This window comes from Cebidichthys violaceus, unplaced genomic scaffold, assembly GCF_023349555.1.
Source record: "Cebidichthys violaceus isolate CVI_PGR_0920_01 unplaced genomic scaffold, fCebVio1.0.p SCAF_61, whole genome shotgun sequence".
NCBI lineage: Eukaryota > Metazoa > Chordata > Actinopteri > Perciformes > Stichaeidae > Cebidichthys > Cebidichthys violaceus.
In genome coordinates, this window is record NW_027176828.1 from 752,599 (window position 1) to 780,129 (window position 27,531).

General features: G+C 46.0%; 2 protein-coding genes across 3 annotated transcripts; both read left to right on the forward strand.

Moving 5' to 3' along the window:
- The first annotated feature begins 1,912 nt into the window (after positions 1 to 1,912).
- Positions 1,913 to 9,243, forward strand: tnfaip6 (tumor necrosis factor, alpha-induced protein 6). Its single transcript, XM_068734148.1, has 6 exons — positions 1,913 to 2,067; positions 3,551 to 3,688; positions 4,297 to 4,458; positions 7,257 to 7,485; positions 8,815 to 8,855; positions 8,973 to 9,243. The coding sequence occupies exons 1-6, from the start codon at positions 1,968 to 1,970 to the stop codon at positions 9,092 to 9,094; spliced, it is 792 nt and encodes a 263-aa protein (XP_068590249.1). The 5' UTR covers positions 1,913 to 1,967; the 3' UTR covers positions 9,095 to 9,243.
- Positions 9,244 to 10,307: 1,064 nt separating this feature from the next.
- Positions 10,308 to 26,740, forward strand: rif1 (replication timing regulatory factor 1). 2 transcript variants are annotated; one of them, XM_068734130.1, is made up of 36 exons: positions 10,308 to 10,551; positions 11,104 to 11,152; positions 11,390 to 11,529; positions 11,703 to 11,781; positions 11,911 to 12,007; positions 12,171 to 12,301; positions 12,415 to 12,509; positions 12,639 to 12,828; positions 12,913 to 13,005; positions 13,095 to 13,233; positions 13,345 to 13,496; positions 13,587 to 13,704; positions 13,878 to 14,048; positions 14,171 to 14,281; positions 14,374 to 14,436; positions 14,889 to 14,989; positions 15,375 to 15,461; positions 15,554 to 15,627; positions 16,674 to 16,854; positions 17,149 to 17,256; positions 17,363 to 17,512; positions 17,617 to 17,716; positions 17,814 to 18,106; positions 18,203 to 18,405; positions 18,577 to 18,670; positions 18,769 to 18,900; positions 19,182 to 19,324; positions 19,439 to 19,528; positions 19,618 to 19,711; positions 20,352 to 23,960; positions 24,047 to 24,175; positions 24,288 to 24,374; positions 24,740 to 24,855; positions 24,948 to 25,098; positions 25,196 to 25,322; positions 25,854 to 26,740. In XM_068734130.1, the coding sequence occupies exons 3-36, from the start codon at positions 11,414 to 11,416 to the stop codon at positions 26,126 to 26,128; spliced, it is 7,899 nt and encodes a 2,632-aa protein (XP_068590231.1). In that variant the 5' UTR covers positions 10,308 to 10,551; positions 11,104 to 11,152; positions 11,390 to 11,413; the 3' UTR covers positions 26,129 to 26,740. The 2 variants fall into 2 exon arrangements, with proteins under 2 accessions (XP_068590231.1, XP_068590232.1); XM_068734131.1 differs by having other exon boundaries at positions 13,881 to 14,048.
- Positions 26,741 to 27,531: the final 791 nt, after the last annotated feature.

The window sequence follows — 27,531 nt, forward strand, 5'->3', positions numbered from 1 at the left end:
CCTATTTCTGACCACATTCAACATGTTTTTGTTGCATTTATTGCTCATGACAGACATGATGTCAGTAGTCATGATGATACAGTGCTTTTAATTGTTGTTTAATCGTGATGCAGACTACTGAGTAACCCGTTTGTCTCGCTGTAGCTGTTGGACACATGGAAATGGTGATGCATCCGCTGTTAAAATGCAGCCGTATGTACAGTCTGTCGCAATTACTGCGTCTGAGACGGACTTTCCGCGAGTGGGTTTGAAAGGAGAGGCTCGCCGAGAAATAAGAAGGTACAGATCATTTCCTCCCTGCAGATCTGGACCCATTCAGGACAATTTGACCAAGCAGTCGTTGACGTGTGTGTGTGTGTGTGTGTGTGTGTGTGTGTGTGTGAGTGTGAGTGTGAGAGTGTGTGTGTTAACCTATGATTCTAGGGAAAGGAGATATCATGTTGCACGCTGAGGTATCTCATTGTTTACGAAAGCTTTGCTCCAGAAAAAAACACATTGTGTCAACGAATTCAGCGTCTAAATATTTAAATGCGGTTTTTTTTTTCAAGGGTGGTATTAAAAGGTGAAGTATTTCATGCATTCCTCATTGTTGGACACCAAATATATATATAATATATATATATATATATATATATACACTGTCTGTCAGTAACACAACACCACGGGTCACTACCACCCATGACTCCACCAAAAGAGTTACTCCATCCAGACCGTATGGCTTAAATAAATGAGTATAAAGCCTCAATGAAGTTGTACAAATTCTGTCACAAATTCCTATTTTCACCAAATTCCTTGTATGCGTAATATACTCAGCAATACACAGTTTCTGATTCTGAAGAACATTAGTATTCATTTGGATACTTCTGGCTGCCTGGATAACGTACATTTGCTCTCTTTTTGCTCTGTTTTTGGTCTCCCACCGACTCTCTAAGGGAATATCTGTCTCTTTAGTCTCTAAAGGCTCCTCTGTGTTCACCAGCTGGTCTCTAACCGTGTCAGTCTGCTGCTTGGCACTGAGCGGGTATAGTGTTCAGTGGCTTCAACAGAGAGTTTAGGCTACAACTACATGTTGTGGGGCCATGAAAGGTAAAACCAGGAGTTGAAGAATGCTGCCGATTTGGGTGATTAGAGCAGCTTTAATCATCTTTTTTTTTTTTTTTTAATCAAGAAACAGTGCTTTGGACCAGCCGTTGGGTTGCTGTTCAGAAACTTAGATTATCGGTTTCCTAACTGCTGGAACACCCAGTCCCTCGTGCGCTGCTTCCTGGTGGTGTATATCATTATTGAAGCTGTGGGAGACGCTAAACATCTGGAAGAAGAAGAAGAAGAAAAAAAAAAAAGCCCCACATGGTGTCATGCTCCGCTTCGTTTATTCAGCAATATACCATGCCTACCAGTGTCCTGTGCTGCATCATCTATATTACAACAATAACATTACATTATAGTGACGGCATCAATCAAGGATCCAAGGACAGTGAAAGGGAAGAAATGTGAGATAAAAGCAGCTTTTCTATTGTCTCATTTCAGATGCTGCAGCCTGGCTTCCAACAACCATGTAGAGAGAGACACACACACACACACACACACACACACACACACACACACTGTGTCTTTATGTTGTGTGTTTAATAATCCACACATGAATCTCTGTAAATCTGTATTTTAGATGTGTGTCAAAAGTCTTTAAACCACCTTTAATAATGAAACCGCATATTTCACGAGCGTGTCATGTAGCTGCAAACCCCATGCTGTCAGATAAATGTGCAATATTGGCAACTTTATTGGCAACTTCTCAAAGTACGTTACCTGCAGTACTTGAGTAAGGCAGATCCCCCACCTCTGTCGGGGGGGGGGGGGGGGGCAGCAGCAGCAGCAGCAGCGTCCTTTATAAAGCCCTCCGCAGAGGGGCAGAGGAACGAGCTCCTGGAAACATCTGGAGAGAGCAGCTGCGCACTGAGAGCGGCAGCATGCGCTTCTTCGCTCTCCTCTGGACACTCGGCTTCCTGCTGAAGGAGGCGCAGGCGTGGGGCTACAGGAACGGAATATTTCACAACTCCATATGGCTGGGTAAATACGCGCTTCTTCTCTGGCTGTCGTAGACTTGCTGCTAAACTACAATCTGCAGTTTGTTTCATTCATCACACTTCTGTTTCCACCTTTTCTTTTTAAAACCAGTGCCGCTTTGCACTTCAGCACGTTTTGAGCACACTTTTGAATGAAATGTATGTCCTTTATTTCCCCCTCGGTCTACTGCTTTTACCTGAGCAACAAATAGCCTCACACAAAGGCACACTGTGGGGAAGTATGCATGTTTATTATGGCCTGGCTGAGTGCTGCAGGAGGCCAGCAAACAAGCAGGAACGACTTCATCTCAGACGAAAAGATGTTCCGCCGATTCATAGGCCTGTATTTATGTAGCTCTGGGAATAAACCAGCCTAGAACTACTCGCTGAAATGATATCACAGCAGAGTCTCTCTTCATGTGTGAAATATAACTCTTACAAGCTACAGGGGTCGCTCCACATGCACCTCTGACTCTCACTCTATGAACCTCGTACTTGATGTTTTCACGAGGTGAAGTGGAGAGTTACAGAACATGTGTTCCATACTGATATAATGGTGCTCACCTTACCTGAATCGCATGCACAGCATTTTTCTCTTGTTCATTCTTCTTTTCTGAAGTTCTCAGTCTTTTCTCTCTTCTTGTGAAGAACCCGATCGGGGTGAGAGAGGGGCAGTGGCTTCCTGTCGCAGTGAGCTCCAGAGTGTAATTAGAGTGAAAGGCATTCGTCGAACAGGTTAATAAACGGATCCAAATTCAGTGTTTCGTGCCAAGTTCTTTTGCAGCCGTGCGTGTGTGTAAAGCCCAAACAGGATCAAGCAGAGGACTGCCTGCTGACGAGAGCACAGAACAAGTGAACAAGTGATTGTTGGGGAACTTCCCAAATGTAGAAAAGGAAACGTCACACAGTTATACCCTCTCTCCTTAGTAAAAAAGTCCTGCATCGACTCCTCACTGAAGTATGTTATGAGCAAAATGTACTTAGAGTATGAAAAGTAAAAGTACTCATAGTGCAGTAAAGTCTTTCACTATATCAGATGTTTCTATGATAATATTAATATCCTCCTTTACATCCTGTTCAAAGCATCATATTCTATAAGATCATCATGTTTGCAGAGTCTCTGTCCTGTGAGAACCTCGTATCTCTAAAAAGAGTTTATTCATTTTAAGAAGAAGGAGGAGCTTAAAGGAAACACGTCATCCTTCAGTTCATCACAAACGTTCGACATCAACACATCTGGAGATACGTGGTTGTCACTGGACGGGGAGGGGATGAAAAAAACCCTGTAATCTGTGAAGGAACTAAAGAGTGAAAAGTACAATAGTTACTTTGATGTAGTAGAGCAGAAGTATAAAGTTACAGTACTGTGTTCTTTACTGCAGTGCTTTACTTCAGACTGTGGTAGCAGCTTTATTTGTTCTCTCTCTCTCTCTCTCTCTCTCTCTCTCTCTCTCTCTCTCTCTCTCTCTCCCTCCGTTGTTTGACAGAACAAGCAGCTGGAGTTTACCACCGGGAATCACGCAAAGGGAGATACCAGCTGACGTATAAAGAGGCCAGGTCCGTCTGCAAATACGAGGGAGGGAAGCTGGCCACTTACGAACAACTGGAGGCGGCTCGTCAAATAGGTCTGTGACAATACACATGCAGGGCCTGCAGATTTACTGGGGGGGGGGGGGGGGTCATGAGTCATCAGACAGATTCTTTCCTCAACGCCGAATGAAAGCAGGGAAGGTTGTGTTTACCTTTCTCCCATGAAGCACATTAAACATCCCTCGATGCGTCCCCTTGCACCAGCTGGAACGCTTTTAACATGCAGAAAGAAAAGGAAAAAAAACACGGAAGGTTCACATGTTTCACGGTGGGAAAAGAGTCGTTGGGAAGCATGTGAGAGTATTGTAGGAGCCTGTTAACGCCTTCTTGGGTGGGTAACGTCGCCGCTTCTCTCGGGCGCCGAGATTGAACGCAGCCACTCGAGCCCGTCTCCCCACCTGGGAGGTCCCTCCGTTATCTGGGCTGATCTGGTTTTGGGGTCTGCTGATTGTAACTCTGAGCTAAAACTCTAAAAAAAAACAACTAAATAAAGACTGCTGGCCACCAGGAAAAGCTCTTATCCAGGTTTTGGCGTTTGAAGGCTGGCAGAGTTGAAAGAAGGACCTTCCCGCGATAAAGCACTTCATTATCAGTGACTTTGAGAGGTGGCGTGAAGGCCCTCATTTTTCCCGCTCTTGTTCAGGTTTCCACGTGTGCGCCGCCGGATGGTTCGACAAAGGACACGTCGGCTACCCCATCGTCAAACCCGGAGCCAACTGTGGCTTTGGGAAGGTCGGCATCGTCGACTACGGACACAGGCGGAACAAAAGCGAGCGATGGGACGTGTACTGCTACAACCCAGACTGTGAGTACTGGCTCACGCACATTTACTGAGGCACTGTACTCGCCTCACTTTATGCGGATTAACCCACAGAGAATCATCACCCGACCGCTCTACAGTTCTGCTGATCGTTTGGGGTTTTTCTGGGCCGCAAATGTACGGTTTTGGTTTCCTCCCATCAACCAAACAGCAGACGGGCGCAGTTAGAGACTAGCCGGTGAAGAAGATGGAGCTCGCGTTCGTCATATCGACTTTACGAGGCGAAAATATGTCGGCCTCGACTTTGCAGCTGTTTTTTTGCTGCCATCAAGTGGCCAAAAAGAAACTTTATATTTGTAGATTTGCTAAACGTACAGTTTCAAGTATGAAAATGTTTTACGGGGCGGAAACACACGTTCAACTGCTGATTTGTGCAGCACGTTTTAACGCTGATATGTATGAATGTTTACCAACTTGTTAAAAGCAACATTTCAAATGCAGGACTTTTACTTGTAGTGGTATCTGTGGCACTGATGCTGGTACTCTTTAAAGTAGAATCTCTGGTTTAAAGAGGAAGCAATGACTGCACGGCTGTGGTCACGTCCCAGTGGGGGGGGGGGAGACGTCAGGTTAATACCAGCCAGCGAGTCTGAGGCTCCACAGACTCCACTCAGGACGTTTCACCGTCCAAACGTGAGGGATGATGTGGAGATCTTAACCACAGCAGCGGGACGGAGGTCTAGACTCACAGCCACAATCTCACGCTGTGAGCTGTCATGACGGGACCGAGAATAAACCCGGAGGACGTAAAGAACTTCAGTGATGGATGAGATGTCAGTGGAGTAGCTGTGATAACACACAGGCGGCACCGCGAGGGAGTGGATTCAAAAACAACCACGGCTCAATGATCCGGTGTTTTTACAACCTGCAAATGTACAAAAAATTACATTTTCCGAGGAAAAGAAGTTATAACATTCTTTGAGATTATAATATTATAAGTCATGAATTTGCAAGAAAAAAATTACATACAGTATTTTTGGCCAATTGTTAATCTAGAACAACCGAATATAGCAGCTTTAAACTCAGTAATTAAAGTCAATGTGTTGTATGTACTGAGCAGGACAGTTAATGTAAGAAAAATACACTGTAGGAGCTCTCTGGTGGACAAACTATGTTATTGCAACACTTATTTCTAATAATTTATGGGTTTGACATCAGGCGAAAAAACATCCTGTTTTGAAAAGTGAAGCCGATGCTGAAGTACCTTTTAACCTGAATTCTCTCTAGTGTCCACCAGGGGGCGACTCCTCTGGTTGTATAGAAGTCTAGTCTAAAATGACTCTACTTCTCTCTTGATTTATTCCCTCAGTAAACATTGTAAACCTGAGTTTATGGTCTCAATCTCTAGTTTACAGTCTTCTTCAATACAGCATGATGTTCATTTAGTACATTATGCTCCATTTAGAGTCAAACAGACCATAAAACAACATGGTATAAAAACGCCGTATTCAGTGTTCTGTTGTCCTCAGCTCCACCCTCTTGTGTCACTTCTGGTTGCAAAAAAACAACAACAAGATGGCGAGAGCTTGTACATCCGTCACCAAAGGCTGACGGATGTACAAGCTTACTTTGTCACAAATGAGAAACAACATGTCTTCTCCCTGCTGGACGTCTAGTTGTCACCAGGCTACAATGTGTGTTTCATTTCCTTCATTCAACAAAAAAGCTTTTTTTCTTCCTATACTGAATTCATTCAGAGCTCACACGCAAGAGACAGACCCCCCCCCCCCCCCCCCCCCCCCCAAAACCACAACGCTTCACATGCACAGAAGGGACACACTGCTGCAGTTAAATAAGAATGCTCACTGGTTGGCATGTACTTATAAACCCTTTATCACATTTCAGATGTAATATCTTCAACTCAGCCAGCAAGGAGGGAGTACATGCGGTTGATTCCGCTTGACTTCATACCAGGCATTCAGATGTGTTCTAAACTTTGTTCCCCATTATTGCTACACAACATTAATAAACCAAAGTCGTATCGGTCAAGCTGCTGCATGATAACTCGTGATTCACGTCATCTCGGAATCCAAAAAGTTGAATAATTACGCACGCTTCTCTCTTTAAATTCTCTCCCACTTATTGCTCTTCCAGCAGTTGGCGAGTGTTTGAGCTGCGATACAGAATGGACCAAGTAATCATTTGCGTGTGGGGGAGTTGCTTTCTTTTTTATTACTTTTTATTTATTTTTTTTATGTGTGGCTCATACAGTACCTTTTGTAACATTCCTTTGAATTTAGGAGTCGTCTTTTGAAGTGGTGTTGTGGTTTTCTTGACGCACTGATGCATTCAAAAACAACAGAACTCTGCTTCTTAGGTACAACTTCAAACTCTTATTTGCGTAAGCGTGATCTGGAAATGTGAAGGCCATCGACTTCTTTGAAACCGTGGTGGATCGGGGATGTTTTCTGATTGGTCACCCGAGTCAATGAGGAACTCTTGCCAACCCGCATTTCACCTTTACGAGGCTGTTTTCTCGTGCGGCGGTGCCAGGCGCCGCTTTACACCGAGACGCTCTCTGAAGCTCCTTCACTAACGAGCTGCACAGACGCTCTGGTATGCACGGGTCAAGATGATATTCTACATCTCTTGGTATGTTTAGACTCCGATCGTCTGTGCTTCATGTTGTCTATGATTAAAATAAACCCCACGGAAATGCACCGATCGTGATAAATAAATAATTTCCTTCAACATAAAGATGCAGTAGCAGCTGCTATAGAAGCAGTTCACTTGTTGCTTTCCCACGTGCCGATCACCCGTCCATCTCGTCCCGTGTCTCACAGCCAAAGAGTGCGGTGGGGTTCTGACGGACCAGCAGAAGATCATTCAGTCCGCTGGCTTCCCTGAGGAGTACCAGGACGAGCAGATCTGCTACTGGCACATCCGTGCGCGCCTGGGCCAGAGGATCCACCTCCACTTCCTGGAGTTCGATGTGGAGGAGGACGTGGGGTGTCTGGCGGATTACCTGGAGGTGTTCGACAGCTACGACGACATCTCCGGCTTCGCTGGGAGGTGAGTGTCCGAAACTTATAGCTCCCAAAACTTCTTCACAGGGCCAATGTGAGGAAGGGCAAAGTGTAGACAGGTATACGATTGGTTTAAGAGACTGCAAGGTTCTGAACTTTGGGGGGGACAAAACCCTGGCATGACCATCTTCACAGGGGTTCCCTGAACCTCTCACCTCAAGATATGTGAATAAAAATGGGTTTGTGTTATATCCGCCTTTTCTATAAAATGGTGCATTTGAATATTTCTGCACACTGGGGTCCCTGAACAGTCTTTTGAAAACGCATACATTAGGTATTACTGGAAAGATGGGACTCTAGCGGATCCATTGGGCCCAGTTGTATTCATGATCGATGATGCTAGTCCGCACAGCGGCCATTTTACATTTGTGTTAAACTTGAAGTCTACGTATAAAATCAGCTCTAGGTTTGATCACAGCCTCGTGAAACTTCACAACCACAAACAAGAGGACAAGGTCCTTCAGAGGATGTGTGGTTTTCTAATGTATATTATGATATATTGACAATAAGGAGGGTTTTACAGCTGTTTCCAGAACAGAAGTGCTCAACATCCAATTGGCTAAAAAATGTAATTCTTGCAGAAAATCTCCAGATGTCAAAAGTTGTTGATACCAAATCAGAACATGGACTTTTTTTTTTATGGTGTTCCCTATATTAGAGGGATTTTTGATTGAGCGGTCAAAGATGGTTCAATTTAGCACCAAACTTGTGCAACAAAATGTATCGAAACAAAATACGGCTGCAACACATTTGGGCATGGTTTTATGGCCACCATGTGCTACCAGCATAATGTTCTAATTTGATGATTTATGACGGGAACAACTTGACACACACTGCTGAGCTGCAACCTCAGATTAATCTTCAGTTTCCCAACTTCCACATGATGATGTATTCCACTTAACGTGGCCTCGACTGCTGATCTGCTGTTTCCCCCTAAAAAGAGACAAAAAGCATCATAAGTTTACAGCATAACATGCAAACATTCTACATTAAAACAATTTATAAAAGATAAGTAAGTACATGAATTACAGTAATAACACTCAGTGGAGGTCCAATTCCCATTGTTTAAAAAAAATTAGGAATTGTAGTAGGAATAAGGAATTATTTTTGTTATTGGAAATATAGATTTTTACGAAATACTTGTCAAAATCAGTTATATTGAAACATTAAAAGCATCAAATGAAATCACGTAACAGAGGTTTTTGTTCATTTAATCTCTGACATGATGAATAATAAAAATACTGAATGTGTTTGAACTGTAGAGACCTGAAGTCTAATTTGAATACGTCTTTTATGAATCCCTGTTTGTTCACAGATTCTGCGGAGATTATCTACCTGACGACATCATCAGCACAGGTGACGTGTCCTTCCTCCTCTCTCCGCACTCTGCTGCTCTGCTGCTCTGTCTCCTGACGGACCTCTTGATCATTGGTCTCCGGTGTGTGTGTTTTTTTTTTCTTTCTGTTTTTACAGGAAACGTGATGACGCTGAAGTTCCTCTCTGACGCGTCGGTGACGGCCGGCGGCTTCCAGCTCCAGTACGTCGCCTTCAACGCGTCTCTGGTTTCACAGAATCACACGCGCTACTTCCACTGACCGACGCGTTATTAATCCTGATGCTGCGTACTGTAATTAATAATGTCTTTACAGCTGATTAAAGACATAATGCTGTCATTACGTGGCGTTGACGTTTCTGATCTTACGATCCAGATTAAATAAACAATCCTGACTTTGTGTTCAGCTCATCCTGAGGTTGACTTTATGGAAAACAAACCTGCTTTTCTGTTTTATTAAAACTATATTTTTCATTTACTTTCACACTGCAAAGCATTTTCACAGCCAACCATTGTTCCTGAATATTCGGGTTAACTATTAATGTTGCTTCTTTGCTTTTATGAGCCTCCACTGGTCCGTATATTCACACCTCCATACACATAAACACTGGTTTTATGATGTTGTAGAGCTATATACACGCAGTCAGTCTGTTTACCAACCCTCCAAAAGACTAATGATACACACATAACAATACACACAATAATACTCATTCACTGCTATGGATAATTACACTCTCTCTGGTGATGAATCATAAACTGTATAAAACATAAAAGTATGAAAGTAAGAGTCGTTGTGAACAAATATAATTATGATGCAATAAATTATAGATTTAAAAGAAAAGAACTACACAGCAATAAATAGAGCAATTAAAGTGAGCTCCACCGTTACCAGCTGCAACGTTAAAGCGACTAATGCATCAATAATTATCATATCTATACACATATATACTTATTATTTAAGTATATTTTGAGCTAAAACGTTGTACTTTTCCTTTTGAATGCAGGATGTTTACTTGTAAACACATTTAAGATATTAAAATATAGCAATATATATAATATATATATTTGATTGAGTTTGGAAGAAAATATATTTTGGCATTAATAATCCAGAGAGTAATATTCTGTGTGGATGTGATTTTATTAGATTTAGACCCACAACTGTCATCAGAGTATGATTTATGTATTGTGTGACGTATGACACCTCTTAAAACAAAGAATATTACTTGTAACTGTGTATTTCTACACTGTGGTATTACTTGGCCAAGTACACGATGTGAGTACTGTGCTTTTTATCTATTTTATCTACTTCATATTCATTTATCTTCTTGTATTTGACGTTTAATGCGCCTCAAACTGCCTTGCTGTTGTTTATTATTACTGGTATTAACAAACAACACTCGTCGGCGCTCGCTCCTCTCCTTATAAGGAGCTAAATGGGCGGACCCGGATGTGACGTATGCGGGGTCGAAGGTAAATTTTGTACGTCGGCGTGGTGGTTTGGCGCCAGCAAATTTCGCGGGGCAACAAGAGCACAAGAGAAGAAGAAGAAGGAGAAGAAGACGAAGAAGAAGAAGAAGAAGGAGGCCAAAGATATCGACCGTAAAAACAAGCGGAGAGTGAACGGGACGGCCGCCGCTGTCCCTGGTTGTTCCTCCCGGGTCTCGATGGTGTGTCTGTGTCCTTCCTTCTGCTTCTTGTCGTGTCGTCCCGAACTCCGAGGTGAGCAGTGTTTCCGTTAGTGTCGAAAGTGTAAATACTTTGTCCGTTACCTTTTTTGTTTTTGCATCTGTTGGTGACGCTAACACCAAAAACGCAGGACGTGAGAGCCGGGGGGTGAGGCGGTGTCCCCCCCCCCCCGGTGTTAAGTCCCCTGGTTTCCCGCATTAAACTAGCCGCACACTCGGTGGGGGGAGCTAAAGCTAGTGGACGCTAGCAGGCTGCTAGTGCTGGAGACACGAGACTCGTACTAGTCCCCGTGTCAGGGTTATAGTCACGTAGCTACTGTGTGTGTGTGTGTGTGTGTGTGTGTGTGTGTGTGTGTGTGTGTGTTTTCTTTGAATGTACTGCAGGACACTACTTGTCAGACTTTGTTTTGGTTCCTCTGGGTGTCCGAGAGGAAGTGTGGCCTCTGGTAGCGGCCAAACAGATGTTTCACCAAACTTTGAAGGGTGCACACACACACACACGCACGCACGCACGCACGCACACACGCACACAGCCTGTCCTTCTCTTAACCCTTGATCCTGTCTTCATCTGATCTCCTGTCCACAGCTCTGGGTACGGTGCAGGGTGGCCACAGATCCACACTCATCTCACTGAGGTGAGTCACTATAATAAGGTAATAAGGTGCTTATTCCCCTTACATGAGGTCATCTCTGAGAGGTGCACAATACAGGCCACACACACACACACACACACACACACACACACACACACACACACACACACACACACACTTTATTACTGTACAAATACATCAGCGTTGTTAAAGGACAATGACACAGAATGCATAAGCCTTCGCTCCATCCTCTCTTCTCTGCGTCTCTTCCTCTTTTAGAGGCCCTTGCGGAGGCGAGCGATAATGATGGCGACGGCGGAGCCTCCGAGTGGCTCCGGCCTCCTCCCCCTGCTGGAGTCTCTGGAGGACGGCGCCGCGGGACAGTCGGAGCAGACGGACGCCTACCTCACCATCGCCAAGTGCGTTTGCCGGCTGCTTCCGCTTTCGGCACATCCTCTGGACACGCGAGAGAGGATGCGTCGCCTCATTCGCAACTAGAATACGACAATAATCTATATATATTTCTCTCTCTCTCTCTCTCTCTCTCTCTCTCTCTCTCTCTCTCTCTCTCTCTCTCTCTCTCTCTCTCCAGTCGGCTCAGCGGAGAGGAAGGCCGGCAGTTTCTTCCCGCGGTTGAAAAGCACTTTCCTCGTTTGGGTAAAGCCATCTTGGTGAGTCTCTTTTTTTTCCTTTGGACATCATTTATGCATATGAAGCGTGAGGAACCTCCTACATCTTCCATATTTTTTTTTAATATAATCCCTTAATCCACGATGCATAACTCTGCTTTTTGTCTCCAGGCTCACATAACCAGTCCGACCGCAGAGCTGAGCCAAGCGGCGCTGCAAGCTTTAGGCTTCTGTTTGTACCATTCTCACATTGTCTCAGGAGTGCCCGGTATGTGAAGCACCACATTTCAACCACTACGTTCTATGCGAGTGTAAACGCTGCAGAGGGTGATTCTCTCTCTCTCTCTCTCTCTCTCTCTCTCTCTCTCTCTCTCTCTCTCTCTCTCTCTCTCTCTCTCTCTCTCTCTCTCTTTTATCTTGGTTTTTTGCAGAAACCTTTGCGGCAGAAATACTGTCGGCTCTTTGCTCCCTGGTGGTGAAGTCGGCGGATAAGAACACGTGCACCAGAGCGCTGTGGGTCGTCTCCAAACAGAGCTTTCCTCCGGACGTGGTCGGCCGAAAGGTGAGCGTCTGCAGAGGCTTAAATCCAGTGAAGCAGGACTGAGGACCGGGGGGGGGGGTGGGGTGGTGGGGTGGTGGTTCTGCTGTATTCACCCGTGTCGCTTCGCTCTTCAGGTGCCGTGCATACTGGGGACTCTGGAGAGCGTGTGGAGCAGAGAGGACATCCAGTCGGTGGTGATGGAGCACGAGGCCTTAAACGTCATCATCAGGTAAAGGAGCGAGAGAAGCTGCTTTTATAGGATGGAGGTTATCTTAACAAACATGACATCCGGCTTACATACGTCAGAGTTGTGTGTGTGATGGTTCCCGGTGTTTTCTTTTCTCTTTTTTTTTTAAAGGATGCTGGAGCAAGCGCCGGCCCAGATGGGCGACGGGGCGCTGAGGTGGGCGAAGCTCGTCGTCCCGCTGGTGGTCCACTCGGCGTCCAAGGTGCGCCTCCGGGCCGCGGCGGCCGTGGAGATGGGCATGCCCCTCCTCCTGGAGAAGCAGATGGAGGTGGCCGGCGTCATCGAGCCCATGATGTCCTCGGTGAGCTGGCGAACGTCTGGACGCATTCGGGGCCCCCGGCAGATCCTGTAAATATTTGAGTAACTTTGATTTTTTTTTTTACAGAAACTGATCCCAGAGCTCCAGAAGCTTTTCATGTCCAAGAATGAAGCCAATGTCCTGAAGCTCTGGCCTTTATTTGTGAAACTGCTCGGGAAGGTAAAGTGTCTGCATGTGTTCTCATTAGTCTTCATTTGCAGAGCATGTATAGTTATTATCTGGTTACAGCGGATGTGTTTCCTCCTCAGCTGCTGCACAGAGGAGGTCCCTTCATCAACAGTCTGCTGCATCTGGAGGAACTCGGCTTCCGCAGCTCCTCCCCCACCATCAAGAAGATCGCCTTCATCGCCTGGAAGAGCCTCATAGACAACTTCGCCCTCAATCCAGGTGAGCCACGGACTCTCTGGTCCCACGTTTTTTTTTTTTTTTGTATTTTAACCTCTGAAGTCTCTCCACGGCATGAGTTTCTTTTTTTTTTTACTTTCTCGCGTCCTGAAGACATCCTGTGCAGCGCCAAGCGTGTGAAGCTCCTGATGCAGCCGCTCGCCTCCATCAACGTCCGGACGGAGGCGCTGCTGCTCACCAAGGTGGAGGTGTGGTGGTACCTGGTGGTCCAGCTCGGGCCCAACCTGTCGCCCAACTTTGATCAGGTTTAGACGCCCGTCTCTGTCCCTGTCCTTCTGTGTCTCTGTTTTTAAATATCTCTCCTCCTGTTGAACCTGTGATTCGTCGTCCTCCAGGTTTCCGTTCCTCTGCTCCAGTGCACCATTGGATCCGACTCCTCTTCGGTCCCAGGAACCCCTTCCAGAGCCGTCGGTCAAAACGGCGGTGGCGGCGCGCCGGGCACGCCCAAGTCCGGTACGCTCGCACACACACACACACACACACACACACACACACACACACACACACACACACACACACACACACACACACACACACACACACTCGCACTGAAGTTGCATCAGCGTGAGCTCAGACATCGACAGAGACCGTTATTTGTGTTTTTCATTTATTCTTCCCTCGTACAGCAGGCTTCAACGGTTCGGCCAATACGTCTCGGCTGAGCCTGAACTCCAGCGTCCAGATGCCCGCCACCTTCCCCTCCATCCAGCTGCTGGGCCTGGAGATGTTGCTCCACTATTTCCTGGGTCCAGATGTTATCCCCACGGCGGCAAAGAAGAAACTCAACCTGAGTCTTGGTGAGAGTCGAGAGAGCCCGTCTTAAATAAATAATCCAGCAAATGGTCGTAAAAAATACCCTCCGGTCGGTCCGCTGTCGTAGATGAAGTATTTAAAAACCTGACTCTGTTTTTGGTTCCAGAACCTTTGACCCACCCGCTCCTCTCCGGCGCTTCCTCGTTCGCCAAACACGCGGCCGTGCTCACCTCCAACGTCAGAGACGGAGTCGCCAACGTCGGCAAAGACGCTCCGGGTAAACGCAGCTCAAATCGATTTTCGCCGAGGTCGTCTAGTTTCTCTGCGCCTCTGGCGGATCACCTGACTGTGAATCTCTTCTTCCTCCAGATTCTCTTTTGGCCGTTTTATGGACGAGTCTCGTCCGGTTCGTCAACTTGACCATAGAATCTGGTGAGATCTTCAATCAAACACCGTGTTCTTCTTCTGTAGACCACATGTGATGTTCCTGCTGCGTTTTAAGTTGTTGTTGTTGTTGTTGTTGTTGTTGTTGTTGTTGTTGTTGTGGGGGCTGCTCAGCAGTGCGGGGATCTTTTTAAAGTTGTGGTTCCCGCCTCGCAGCTCCACATAGAGCACTCGTGATTGGGTATCCGGGCTCTGCGTCATTACGGGACGAGGAACCCGGCGAGACCCCGTCCTCGTCTCCTGCCCCGGCCCACTCTCACTGTCGCATCAGTTTAAGTCAGAGCGGTCCAGACCCTGGTGGTCTGGACCGCCATGAAGAGGGAAATAAAAAACCTACTGAGGGGTTCGTCCCCGATGATGTCTTAGCCTTTAAAATAAATTAAAATTGTTTGTGTTTTGTCTTTGTGCTTCTTGCTGATGAGTGTCTCTGGTGTCAGCAGGCAGTAAGAAGGATCGTCAGGGAGGCGAAGCGCTGACTCTGATGCTTCAGGCTCTGCAGAGCATCGTCGCCTCGGAAGCTCTGCCTGCAGACAAAGTTCTGGTAAGACTGAGATCCAAACTCCTCTCATCATCCATGTCTCTCTGGAGGTGTTATGATCCTCAAAAACAATCCATATTTACACACAAACAGGTAGTATTTAATGATGCACTAAAGACCTTTTGAGGCTTTTGATATCATAATTATTAAAGAGTCATTTTGTCTGTTTTAACTTCTATTTTAAAGGCCAATTACAACTTTTTTTTTCTCTTAAAAAAATTGACGATTTGATCTAATTTGTCAACTTTTAGTGATGATTTCTTCATTGATTTACTGTTTCAGTGAAGCTCTGCTTGCTTGTGTATCTTTTGAATTTGATTTTTTTTCCACTTACAGTTTTTCTTAAAGTTGTTGAATTTGTCTAAAATCCGAACGTCTTTCCGCTCAGATCCTGTTTGAAGCCACAGTGAAAGGTCTTCCCCAGAGAGTCCTCGGCTCCGCCTCCTATCAAGTGGGCAAGATGGATGTTCTGAATGTGAGCGCTTGTCTCTCTATGTTCTATGTTGAGCACGTGTTCCGTAGTCCGTAAGAAGAGGATCGGTTAACGTTTTGTATTTCATTCCTCAGGGAACGCCGGCTCTGTTCCTCATTCTTCTCCTCTACAACAGCAGCCTGCTCTCCGCCTACATGGAGGACGAGAGGTGAGTCTGATCATCATCATCATCATCATCATCATCATCATCATCATCATCATCATCATCATCATCATCATCATTCATTCATGTCCGTTTAATCTGTGCTCACATAACTTAATATATTTAGACAAAAGAGAACATGGTTTCATTTTTATTTTACTCTCTATCTCGCTCTCTCTCGCTCTCTTTGTTGCTCTCTATCTTTCGCTCTCTCGCTCTCTCTATCTCTCGCTCTCTCTATGTCTCTCTCTCTCTCTCTCTATCTTGCTCTCTCTATCTCGCTCTCTTTCTATCTCGCTCTCTCTATTTCTCTCTCTCTCTCTCTCTCTTTCTCGCTCTCCTCTCGCTCTATCTTTCGCTCTCCTCTCTCTCGCTCTCTCTATCTCTTGCGCTCGCTCTATCGCTCTCTCACACACACACACACACACACACACACACACAGTACTAATGCATTATAGATATTAGTTTGGTGCCCTCTGTCAGTGCAAATGTAAATTACAGGATGTGCTTTTTCCACTAGAAATATCAAATTAAACATTTTGTTGAGTTATATTGGTTTGTCGTGTTGCTCTACAGCTCATGTCGTGTTGCTCTACAGCTCATGTCTTGTTGCTCTACAGCTCATGTCGTGTTGCTCTACAGCTCATGTCGTGTTGCTCTACAGCTCATGTCGTGTTGCTCTACAGCTCATGTCTTGTTGCTCTACGGCTCATGTCTTGTTGCTCTACGGCTCATGTCGTGTTGCTCTACGGCTCATGTCGTGTTGCTCTACGGCTCATGTCGTGTTGCTCTACAGCTCATGTCGTGTTGCTCTACAGCTCATGTCTTGTTGCTCTACAGCTCATGTCTTGTTGCTCTACGGCTCATGTCGTGTTGCTCTACGGCTCATGTCGTGTTGCTCTACGGCTCATGTCGTGTTGCTCTACGGCTCATGTCTTGTTGCTCTACGGCTCATGTCGTGTTGCTCTACGGCTCATGTCGTGTTGCTCTACGGCTCATGTCGTGTTGCTCTACGGCTCATGTCTTGTTGCTCGTTGTCTCGGCGTCCTCAGGTTCTTTCAGTGCCTCCAGGCGCTGGTGGGCTGCGGCCTGTCGGGCCCCACGTCCCCTCTGGCGTTCGGGGAGGCGGTGCTCGGCGCCATCGGACGCAGCACCGGCTCCGTGCGGAACAAGGAGCAGCTGTGGAGGATGTGGAGCGCGATGGTCGGCCCGCTCACCGACACCATCACACAGGTGGGCGGAAGGAAGGAACCAGAACCTTTTACTTTGCAAGCAGGAAGTGAAGGACGAAAGTAGAATCATCTGAATTACCGCCGAGCTTGCAGCAGTTTAAATTAACTTTATTAATGTTAGTAACTGACAGAAAGCACAGCGAGCGGAGCTGCTGTCGGTTAAAGCTGATTTCTAAATATAATAAAATACTTTACTGTGATGCGGTTCCTCTTGACGGACTGGTTTTGGTGAGCTTGCCAGCAGAGCACTAAAGGAACATTCTCAATCATTTCTTCTTCTTTTTTTTTTACACAGTCTAATGAAGTCAACCAAGGTGACGCTCTGGAGCACAACTTCAGCGCCATGAACTCTGCCCTGCTGTTCCCCATCACACACCTGCTACACGGCACGCCGCTACAGCAGGTCTCCTCTTGATTGACCTTCTTGACTGTCCCTTTTTATTTTTTTTTAAAAGGCCACGCTGCACTGATCCTGTCTTCACTTCATTTCTTGTCTTTTTTTTGTTCAGGCGGCCCAGAAGTCGATGCTGTCTTCGTGGTCCAAGCTCTACAAGGTGTTCGCCCGCTGCTCTGCGCTGGTGGTCACGGCCGAGGAGAACATCTGCTGCGAGGAGCTCTGCGCCAAGATGACGGCTGCAATAGACAGAGAAGCTTTAGTGGTGAGTGGAGGAGAGAGAGGAGAGGGGGGGGGAGACAATGACCACAGAGATACGGTGACGTCGTGAGTAATCGGCAAACCTGTTGATGCCGTCTGATCCTCCAGGTTCCTTCTACGTTAAATGCCGTCGCCAGTATCCTCCAGGTCATGGTCGAGTGTGTGGACTTCTCGCCGTTCACGCCTCAGTTTCAGCAAAAGCTGAAGTGTAAGAGAACTTTTTAAGCTCGCCTCATTTCACTCATCAAGCTTGGGATTCAATTTTGAGAAATTTGAATCCTTTATTCGCTCTCGTTTTCCTGCAGCGCCTCACACTCCGGTGAACTGGACGAGAAAGAGGAACAAGGTCCTGGGGAACCTGTCCACCTTCCAGGCCCTGCTGGTGCAGTGTCTCGAGGTCTACCTGGAGGGCGCCGAGGCTTCTTCCTCTGAAGCCACGGGACTGGCCCTGGTCTCCATCCTGTCGGCCCTCTTCGCCAACCTCGCTCTCGCCAACACGATCAAGGAAGCTCTGACTTCTCTGGTTCAACCCGTCGCCCTCTTCTACAAACGAGCGGCCAGTGAGCCGCCTACATTCTCCTCACAGCTTCTGGGAAAGGTGGGTTCTCCGTCAGACGGCTGCACACGTGTTTGTACTTCTTCTCTTTTTTTTTTTTCATTTTTAGTAGTAAATATCTCCTTTTTTCTCTTTCAGCTGGAGAAGCTTCTCTGCGACGTTCTCGGCTGCCTGCAGACCCGCGGCGCTTTGGCGTACGACGACGAGCTCCTGGCTCTGCTGTCTCCTCTGCTTTGTGTGTCGTTTCCTCACAAGAACAAGCAGCTGCGCTCCTCAGTCGCCCAGTTCTGGAACGCCACCTTCGGCAACTCCGTCAGCCTCACGTACCCCGATGAGATCAGGTAAGAACCGAACCTCCTCAGGGTCACATTTTAATGCCGCGTTCACGTTTCTGACCCTCTCAGCAAAAGGCCAAATGTACGTTTAATCATGTTCGTCAGACCCCCGAAAAAAAACATATTTATTTAGGCGGGCTTACAGCGACCTTAAAAGTTGCCGTTTTCTTTACACAGACCAATATTGAGCCAAGTGAAGCAGAAGACCCCGATCATTCTTCCTGGCTTTGAGCTTGTCTGTGTTCCTGATGAGCTCAGTGGACCTTACTCTGTGAGTTGTGTTGTGATTTTTAAGTAATATTCTCTACGTTGTTGTTGTTGTTGTTGTTGTTGTTTGTGGCTGATCTTGTTTGTGTCTTTTCTTTTTAGAGTGAGAGCTCCCAGTTGGAAACAAATCTCAGTGGGATGCCGGTTTTGTCCGTGGGGAAGAGGGACTCGCTGCTGAAGAAGTCTGCTGAGCTGAAGGACGGCGGCTCCACGAAGGCCTCCAAGTCGGTTTCTGTAAGTTCAGACTCGGACCGGACCGGGTTTCACGAGGAACGTGTCGTGTTGCGCAAATCGTTGGGACATAAATTAGAGGCAAACATATTTTACACACTATATAACACTTTATACAGAGTCACCTGTTTGTGTTGGCACATTGTTTTATCAAGAAGGGAGTGTGTAATGTTAAAATAAAATGGGGAAATCTCCCATTTTGCAATAAGAGGAAGCATTTTGTTGCGATGCCACTGTATCGTCCATTCAGACATGATTTGGCTCATCATCCCACCTTCCAACAGACAAAGCTGGACTTCGGCTCCCCTAAGCCTCCTCCCAGAGGAGTGTTGGAGGAAGAGGCCTCCATCGACTTCGTCTTCATTCCTCCGGAGACGAAGGAGCGAGTTCTGACGGAGCACCAGAAGGAGGTGAAAAGGACTAAAAGGTCAGATTTGTCCTCTTGTCTGATTGTTCCATCAGTGGCGTTTTTTTATGAAATGCATTCAAACCGTCCATGTTGCCAGTCTGGTGTAGAGCTAATGTTTGCTTTGGCACACAGGGTCGACATCCCGGCCATGTACAACAACCTCGATGCCTCTCTGGATACCTCGGTTTTCACCCAGTACACACAGAGTCAAGACGACTCTTTGTAAGTCCTGAGCTACCAGAGTCCAGATCGATTCCTGCGCTCTCGCACCAACACAGCATTTGTATAATGAAACGTTTTTTTCCTTACAGGGACAAACTGGCAACCGAACAAGCTGACGAGGAAACCAAAGACAAACTGGCAACCGAACAAGCTGACAAGGAAACCAAAGAGGCTCCTGGCAAGGTAATAGAAATGCACAAACCTCATCAAGGTAAAAAAAAATAAAAAACACTGCCAGGAAAGACTCCACTCTCATTCTGCCGAAGCCAGAATGAATCAAACAAAAACACTCCTTGTACATTGTTACTTGCAAACACAGCACAAGTGTTTTTTGGTATCAACTGCAGTTTTTTTTTTAACCTGGAGTTGTTGCGATCTTGGGGGGGGGGGGGGTGGTCTTTAGTTGTCCCTGGCCAGTTGTGTAATCTCTCCAGTGTGTTGTGGCTCTGCTCCAGAGTCTCCTCCCCTTTTTTTACCTCCCCATGTGGCATCCAGGAGGCATTCTGATTTACATGGGGGAAGAGCTCCCAAATGTTCTTGCAGCGCATGAAATTACAGTAAATTATGAACATTATACACAAATGTCTTTAAAAAAAACATGTTAATTTATTTTCATGTTGTGTTCTTTCACACGCAGATTAGGTTAGTGAGACCCAGAATATTCTTGTTGTTTTATACGAGTCATGTTTTTGGAGCACTGCAACGTTCTCATCACGATTTGATCGTCATTTAAAACTAGTCTTTAGTCTTTAGTGAAAATTGCATTGTGTACATATTCCATCTTTGAAATTGTATTTATTTTTAAGCATTTGTTTTCTTCCAGGTTCCTCAGGAAGATGATGATGATGATGAAGAAGAAGAGACTCAAGATTTTGCCAGTCCAGAAGCAGTAGAGAACCTGCCAGAAAACCAGCAGCAGGGGGAGATTATCCCTGAGTCAGCAGATGTTTCTATGGAGGATAATACTAAGAGTGATGTTAGAGCAGAAGACTTGGACCTGCAGTCTACGGAAGGCACAAGTCCTAACATCTCTGCGTCTTCAGATTTGGTCTCGGGGACACCACAGAAACCCAACAGTCGCCGTCAGTCCTTCATCACCCTGGAGAAGTATGCTGAGGGAAAACCTGTCAGTCCCAGCAGTGCGTCCACCTTCTCAGGTACCCTCTTAAAGACTCCCAATAGCCAAGAACGCTCTAAAACCAGCAGGAAGTCGTCCTCTCGGGCTTCCCAGACATCCACTGGTCCTGACTCTCAGGATTCCCAGTCTTCCCAGACAGGAAACATGAACTCGCAGCGTCCTGTGAACAATGCCCTTGAGTCCCCTGTAAGGCCAAAAGACTCTGGGAGAAAAAGTGAGCCAGTAAGGCTGACTGAGAGACTACCCAGCGACCCAACAGAGGACGAAGACGTCATCCCGGACACTCAGACTGAAGTGGAGGGCAAAGGGGGTACGGAAATGGCTTCTTCATCAGAGGAAATGAAACCCTCAAGCCAGGAAGAGGAATCTCAACCATCTCTGGATGATTCTCAAACTTCTCCAGACGAACCAAGACGGTCTGGACGCTACAGAGTCAGACCTCAGCTGCCCGGAGAGGACCCTGAAGACCGGGAAGAGAAATACACTCCCCCGAAAAAGAGACGTTCTGGAGAGGAACCTAAAAGTGATTCTCCAAAGTCAGGCTCGGTGCAAAGCAGACGAAATACGAGAAGTATGCAAGCTGCCGAGGAGGACAGTGGCAAATTACGAACAAGGTCTCAAAGGGGCAAGAGTGAGTCGAGCCAAACCAACTCACAGGGAAAGGTACGCAAGAAGATCAAGCTGTACAGTAGTTCAGATGATTTCTTTGATAAGCCTGAACCCAAAAGGAGAAGCACCGGTGGGCTTCACTCCAGCCAATCTGACTTGCAATCTGATAACGAAAGCCAGTCACAGGGTAGGGAAAGACGGCGGAGTAAAGCAACATTGGAGACCAAGGAGGGTGGTGAAATGAAGAAAAAGGTTTTGCCTGACAAGGAAGCGTCCAGCCAACCTGCCAAACACGAGCCGTTAGAACAGGCCGAAAAGGATAGTAAGCCAAAGAGAGATTCTCAAACGATCACTCCTTCCTCTCAAACTATCACTCTTTCCCCTCAAACTGGTGGTAAATCCCAAGAGTGTGAGAATGTAGAACAGACTGATAAAGATAGTGATAAGCAAAAAGATTCTCAAACCATCACTCCTTCCCCTCAAGCTGGTGGCCAATCCCAAGAGTTTGAGATTGTAGTTCTGACTGAAAAAGATAGTACTAAGCAAAAAGATTCTCAAACTATCACTCCTTCCTCTCAAACTGGTGGCCAATCCCAAGCGAGAGATTCTCAGATAGTCGCTGCTTCTCCAGCTAATAAAGAGTCCCAAGATGGAACAAACGCAACAGAAAGGTTGGTGAATAAATCTGAGGTCAAAGACAAACTAAAAACAAGTGAAAGCACAGATGACAGCCTTAGTCAAGAGGACTCTCAAGTGATCACACCCTCTTCTGATAGCCAGTCTCTGCGTCGATCCAGAAGAAGCAAGGCATCATCTGAGGAAGCAGGGTCTGAAGATAAAAGTGAAAATTCTCAGGCAGCTGTCGGTCAGTCAGAGGCCGGAATTGCAGGTAGGACCAGAAGGAGCAAGGTACAAGACGAGCAGTCAAAGTCGAGTCCTACCGCAACCCCAGAGAGTTCTCCATCATTAGGGACTGCAGGATCAGCAGAATCATCCAAAGGCAGGGCCAAAAACTCAAGAAGAAGATCTTCTCCGGCGTTGCCTGTAGCCAGTAAAGAATCCTCAGAGTCTGAATCCTCAGAGGTCAAAGAAAATCCCCCTGTGCCCAAAAAGAGAGGAAGGAAACCTCGAGCTTCTCTTCCAAGTCCTCTCACTATTGAATCTAAAGAAGGTAAAATGAATAAGGGTACGGTAAAGGATGATTCTGATTCTTCTCAAAAGGCTGAGTCGCAAGGCACAGAATCTCAAAATACAACAGATTTAGAGAATTCACAGGCATCCCAAGACTTGCAGGATTCTGAATCGCTCCAGGTTACATGTAACTCTAAGGAGCAAAGTAATGAAGAATCACAGATGGAGGTAGAGGTTGATGCTGTTGTAGAGAAAACTGAGACTGACGACACAAAGAAGAGCGATTCGCTCAGTGTGTCGCCTCCCAAAGAGCAAATGCAAAAGAACTCGAACATTGAGATTGCCTCTTCACAGGAAGTTGCCTCTTCACAGGAAGTTGCCTCTTCACAGGAAGTTGCCTCTTCACAGGAAGGTGCCTCTTTACTGGAAGGTGCCTCTTTACTGGAAGGTGCCTCTTTACTGGAAGGTGCCTCTTTACTGGAAGGTGCCTCTTTACTGCAAGGTGCCTCTTTACTGCAAGGTGCCTCTTTACTGGAAGGTGCCTCTTTACTGGAAGGTGCCTCTTTACTGGAAGGTACCTCTTTACTGGAAGGTACCTCTTTACTGGAAGGTGCCTCTTTACTGGAAGGTGCCTCTTTACTGGAAGGTGCCTCTTTACTGGAAGGTGCCTCTTTCCAGGAAGGTGCCCCTTTCCAGGAAGGTGCCCCTTTCCAGGAAGGTGCCCCTTTCCAGGAAGGTGCCCCTTTCCAGGAAGGTGCCTCTTTACAGGAAGGTACCTCTAAACAGGAAGGTACCTCTTCGCAGGAAGGTGACACTGGGAACTTGCCATCCGCTGAGATGCTTGAATCAGTTGGGATCAGTTCTGAACAGACTCAGGAAAAGTTGCCCTGCGACTCGTCTGTGTTATCCGTTGAGGACACACTGGCGCCTCCTGATGAGACAACTGAGAAACTGCAGATCTCAGAGTCTTCAGAGGAGAAAGCTGAAGAAGTGTCTGAGTCTATGTCCCCATTGAGGGACAATGTTGCAGAAGCACAACAAGATGATTCAGATTCAACCCACCAAGAAGATCCAGTTGTTCCAGTGGAAGACGGCGCTGAAGATGATCACAATGTGTTCTTTGGGCAAAACCACATTGAGAGTCCAACTTTTTCAGAGGAGGAGGAACAGTCTGCCTCCATCAATGAAGATGAATCGACAACCCAACACGTTGAGGCCAATGCCGGAGACAGCATCACGCCGCTACAGGAGAACGGTGAAGACGAAACTCAGACCGCCGATAAAGAGAACGACGTAGTAGCAAACTTGGATGCTGCTCTGGCTCACGTTAGCGATGCGTCAGTGTTCCCAGAATCGACGAGCGACGATATGTGCTCGGATTCTCCGGCGAAGCAGAAGGACCTAGAGGCTTTAATGGAGGCAGATGTTGGCGAAAGCCCCAGCAGTGGCAGGACCAGAGGAACCTGGTCTCCTTCAGCCTCCCCATCGACCAGTATTCTTAAGAAGGGCCTGAAGAGACCACCAGAGGAGGAGACTACCTCGCCCCTTGTTAAAGTAAGTGACAAAGCACTTGTACAATCTGCAAATGCATTTGAAACCCCCATGTCCTCCTATTAAAGTCTTTATTTTCTCCTTTGCAGTCCAGACGCGTGTCTTTCGCTAATCCGATCCAACATCAGGAACTGGCAGACGACATTGATCGTCGCAGCCCCGCGATCAGAACCAACTCCCCCAGAAGATCCAAAGGCAGCGCCATCCCGCAGCCGAAGGTATGAATGAGGCCAGCATTGTTCTTGATTGCCATATTTCTGATCCAAACCTTTTTCTTAAGCAAATGGTCTGCTTGGATCTAACGTGACACTCTTCTGCCCCTCGTTCTAGTTTGTCACTACACCAACGAAAGGCCTGCTGATCCTGAGTCCCAGAAATCTGCACAGTCCAGGTTACAAGAGCTCCAAGAAATGCCTGGTATGCATTTCACACCTTTTACAATCAACTTTTGTATTGTCACCGTTTTCTTTGGTGTATATATTTAAAATTAAAAAGTATGTATGTATGTATGTATGTATGAAAGGTATATTTTTTTTATTATACCTTTTTTATAAACATTCACATGCAATGATTATCATTCATAGCACACATGTTACCCACAATGCAACTTGACCAGTGGCCCTTCCCCTTCTTTAAAGTGCTGTGAACTCGGTATGATCAGTGGGTGGCTAAAAAAGCTCCATAAAGTCCTCTGTTGGTGCATCAGCGAAGCACTTCTGCAGTGTTGGTTCACAGTTGGAGGCTATTAGTGCTGATGGTAGATGCGACCCTTCTCACCCCAGATTTCCGAAATGAGCCAAGAGCCGCGGCCCGTCTCCAGAGACTGTATCTATCCTGCCCTGGTTGGCTGCTCTACGCCTGTAGAAGCTGTGCTGCCTCAGATATCCTCCAACATGTGGTGAGTACAGCACAGGGTTAATAATGGATGCATTTAATCTATTGTCTTATCAGGTGCATCTTATCTGTTAACGGTGTCGATCCTCCTCATAGGTCTCGGGGTTTCGGGCAGCTTGTCCGAGCCAGAAACATCAAGACCGTCGGTGACCTCAGTGCTCTTACTCCCAGTGAAATCAAGACTCTTCCAATTCGCTCCCCGAAGATCTCCAATGTCAAAAAGGCGCTTAAAAGTTATGAACAACAGGTATGCCAGTGGCTGCGAACAGCGTTGACACCACAAATATTAAAGACGCATGAAGGTTTAAATTCTTGTATTTAATATCTTAACGCTTCTCCTCTAGCGTAAAGGACGAGGTGGCGATGAGTTGAAGAGTTTTGATGAAACGGAGATGATGACCTCTGAACTGGAGGAGACCAGTGCTCCTCAAAACCAGGACGAGGAGGACAAGACCTCAGGAGAGACACTAGGTGGGTAGAAATCTGTGCCACTGGGGACTTGTTAAATCTCATTTATTTAATCTGTACAAATTGTTTCTAGCCTTCATGCTAAGCTAACAGTGTCCTTGTTGTAGTGCCATATAGACCCTTTTTACAGATTGTAAAAGAGGATACGTAAGTGTGCGCACGCAGATTGCTACGGAAGTACATCCGAGTGCAACAACAACCAAAAGTGTTTTGTATGTATGTATGTATGTATGCTATAGCTTGCAGCCGTAGACTCAACCGGTGTTCCGGTTTAACCAGTGACCGTGTTAACTGGTGACTCTCAGCCAAATGTGTCTGTGGTTGCTTATAGTAGACGACAGCCATTGTAAAAGCCATCAAACAATTTCATCTGATGTTTATCTACGCCAACCATTAAGTTACTACTAGCATTCGGTTGAGAGTCATCAGTCGACACGGTCACGCGTTAAAGTGAAACACCCGTCGCTCTGAAACAGTCTCGGTCTTGTCTGAATTCTGTAGAACTTGAGTCTAACGCTACCGTTCCATCTACAGCAACAGAGCTGTTGGACGAGCCTCTTCCCGCAGACGAGAGGCCCGAGCTCGACGTCTCCGGGAATCGGACGCCCGACGCGGCGGCCGGAGAACGTGAACCCGAAGGACGGCTGCGGTCGGAGGTGGAGGCGCTGACCGGCAGCATGACGCCGCTAGAACTCAGTTACTGCTCCCCGCAGCAGCTCGTCCAGATCCACGACCGGCTAGGAGGCATGATGAGGCGCGTGGTGGTCGAGCTGCAGACGCGCCTCTGCCAGACGGACGCCAGACCCTGAGCACACGTCTTCTGTTGGATTGGATGCACAAGTGTTAAAAGACGAGCGGACTCTGACCTTTTCTTTTATCCTACATGTGTTAAATCAACATTTTTACAAAGAAAGATTTTATGCTTTTAACTCAGAATGCCTTGTCCTTGTCCCATTTTTATTCTTTGCTTGAAGTGTTTTTTAAAATGAATTCTAGCAGCACTTTTTCCCGATCTGTAGCTTGAGCTGTTGGGTAGTTTATACGATTTTAAGAAACACTCAAAGGGAACCACAGTCACACTTTTCCAGCTTTGTCGAAAGAAGAAAGTGTTTTTTGTTCCACTTATGGTGACGTATGATTACAAATATATGTAGAAGAAAAATATTATTTCTCACCGTTCTCTTCCAATTTTGTACATATTCTTTGTCATTTAAGTCCTTCATGTGCCTGTTTTTAGGCTGTTTACAATTTAAGTCCAGTGCTCTTGTATATTTTTTTTTATTTACGATTTTTTTAGTTTGTAAACTTTTTTTTCTGTCACTTCAAATGAACGTCTTCTTGTATTATTAAAGTCAGGACACATGCTGTAGATGGTTTTTATTTCTTTTAAAATGCTTCAATAAAAGACGACTTAGATTTTTCTTGCGCTTGTTGTTTTCACTTTGCCAGTTTTGGGGAGAAAACAATTAGATCGGTTTGATATCGGTGCAATCTTAAACCTTTTAATGGATGTTGATATACAGTTCTTTAAAATGTATTTTTAAGACAAGTTCAGCTTGCATTGAAACTGTAGTGGTTTGATATAGTCAGAGAAGGAACTCAAATATCCAGATGTTAACTATTATGTTCTGTGTACAAATGTACAAAACTATGCACCATTTCCTCTAAAATCCCATCTGAAAACAGACAAATTGTCTCATGAATGTGATTTGAAGTTAGCTCATGCACGCAATTTTGAAGGGCTTAAATTTTGAAATGCTACATCAGATTGTCCTGGTTCTCTCTGAGTGACACCTTGAGTTGGTGTGCTATACACCTGAGGTGAAATGATTTTGTAACTGCACCATTTGTGATTTGAAGTTAACTCATGCATGCGAAAAAGTAGTAGTATAGTATGTGGAAAAAAAGTAAAAAAAAAAAAAGTCATAGTAGAATGTCTAAAAAAGTCATAGTATAGTGTGTTGAAAAGTGGAAAAAACAGTCATAGTATAGCATGTCTAAAAAAATCATTATCTATACACTGAAGGCACAGCCACAGGACCAATTTCAGGGTTAAGTTTCTTGCTCAAGGATACATTGACATGAGACTAACGGAGCAGGAGTTGGGGTTGAACCAATGACCTTCTGATTGATAGGCGGCCCTGCTCTCCACTTACCCACAGTCACCAGTTGAGAACTAGAGGCATAGTATGTCTAAAAAAAGTGGAAAAAA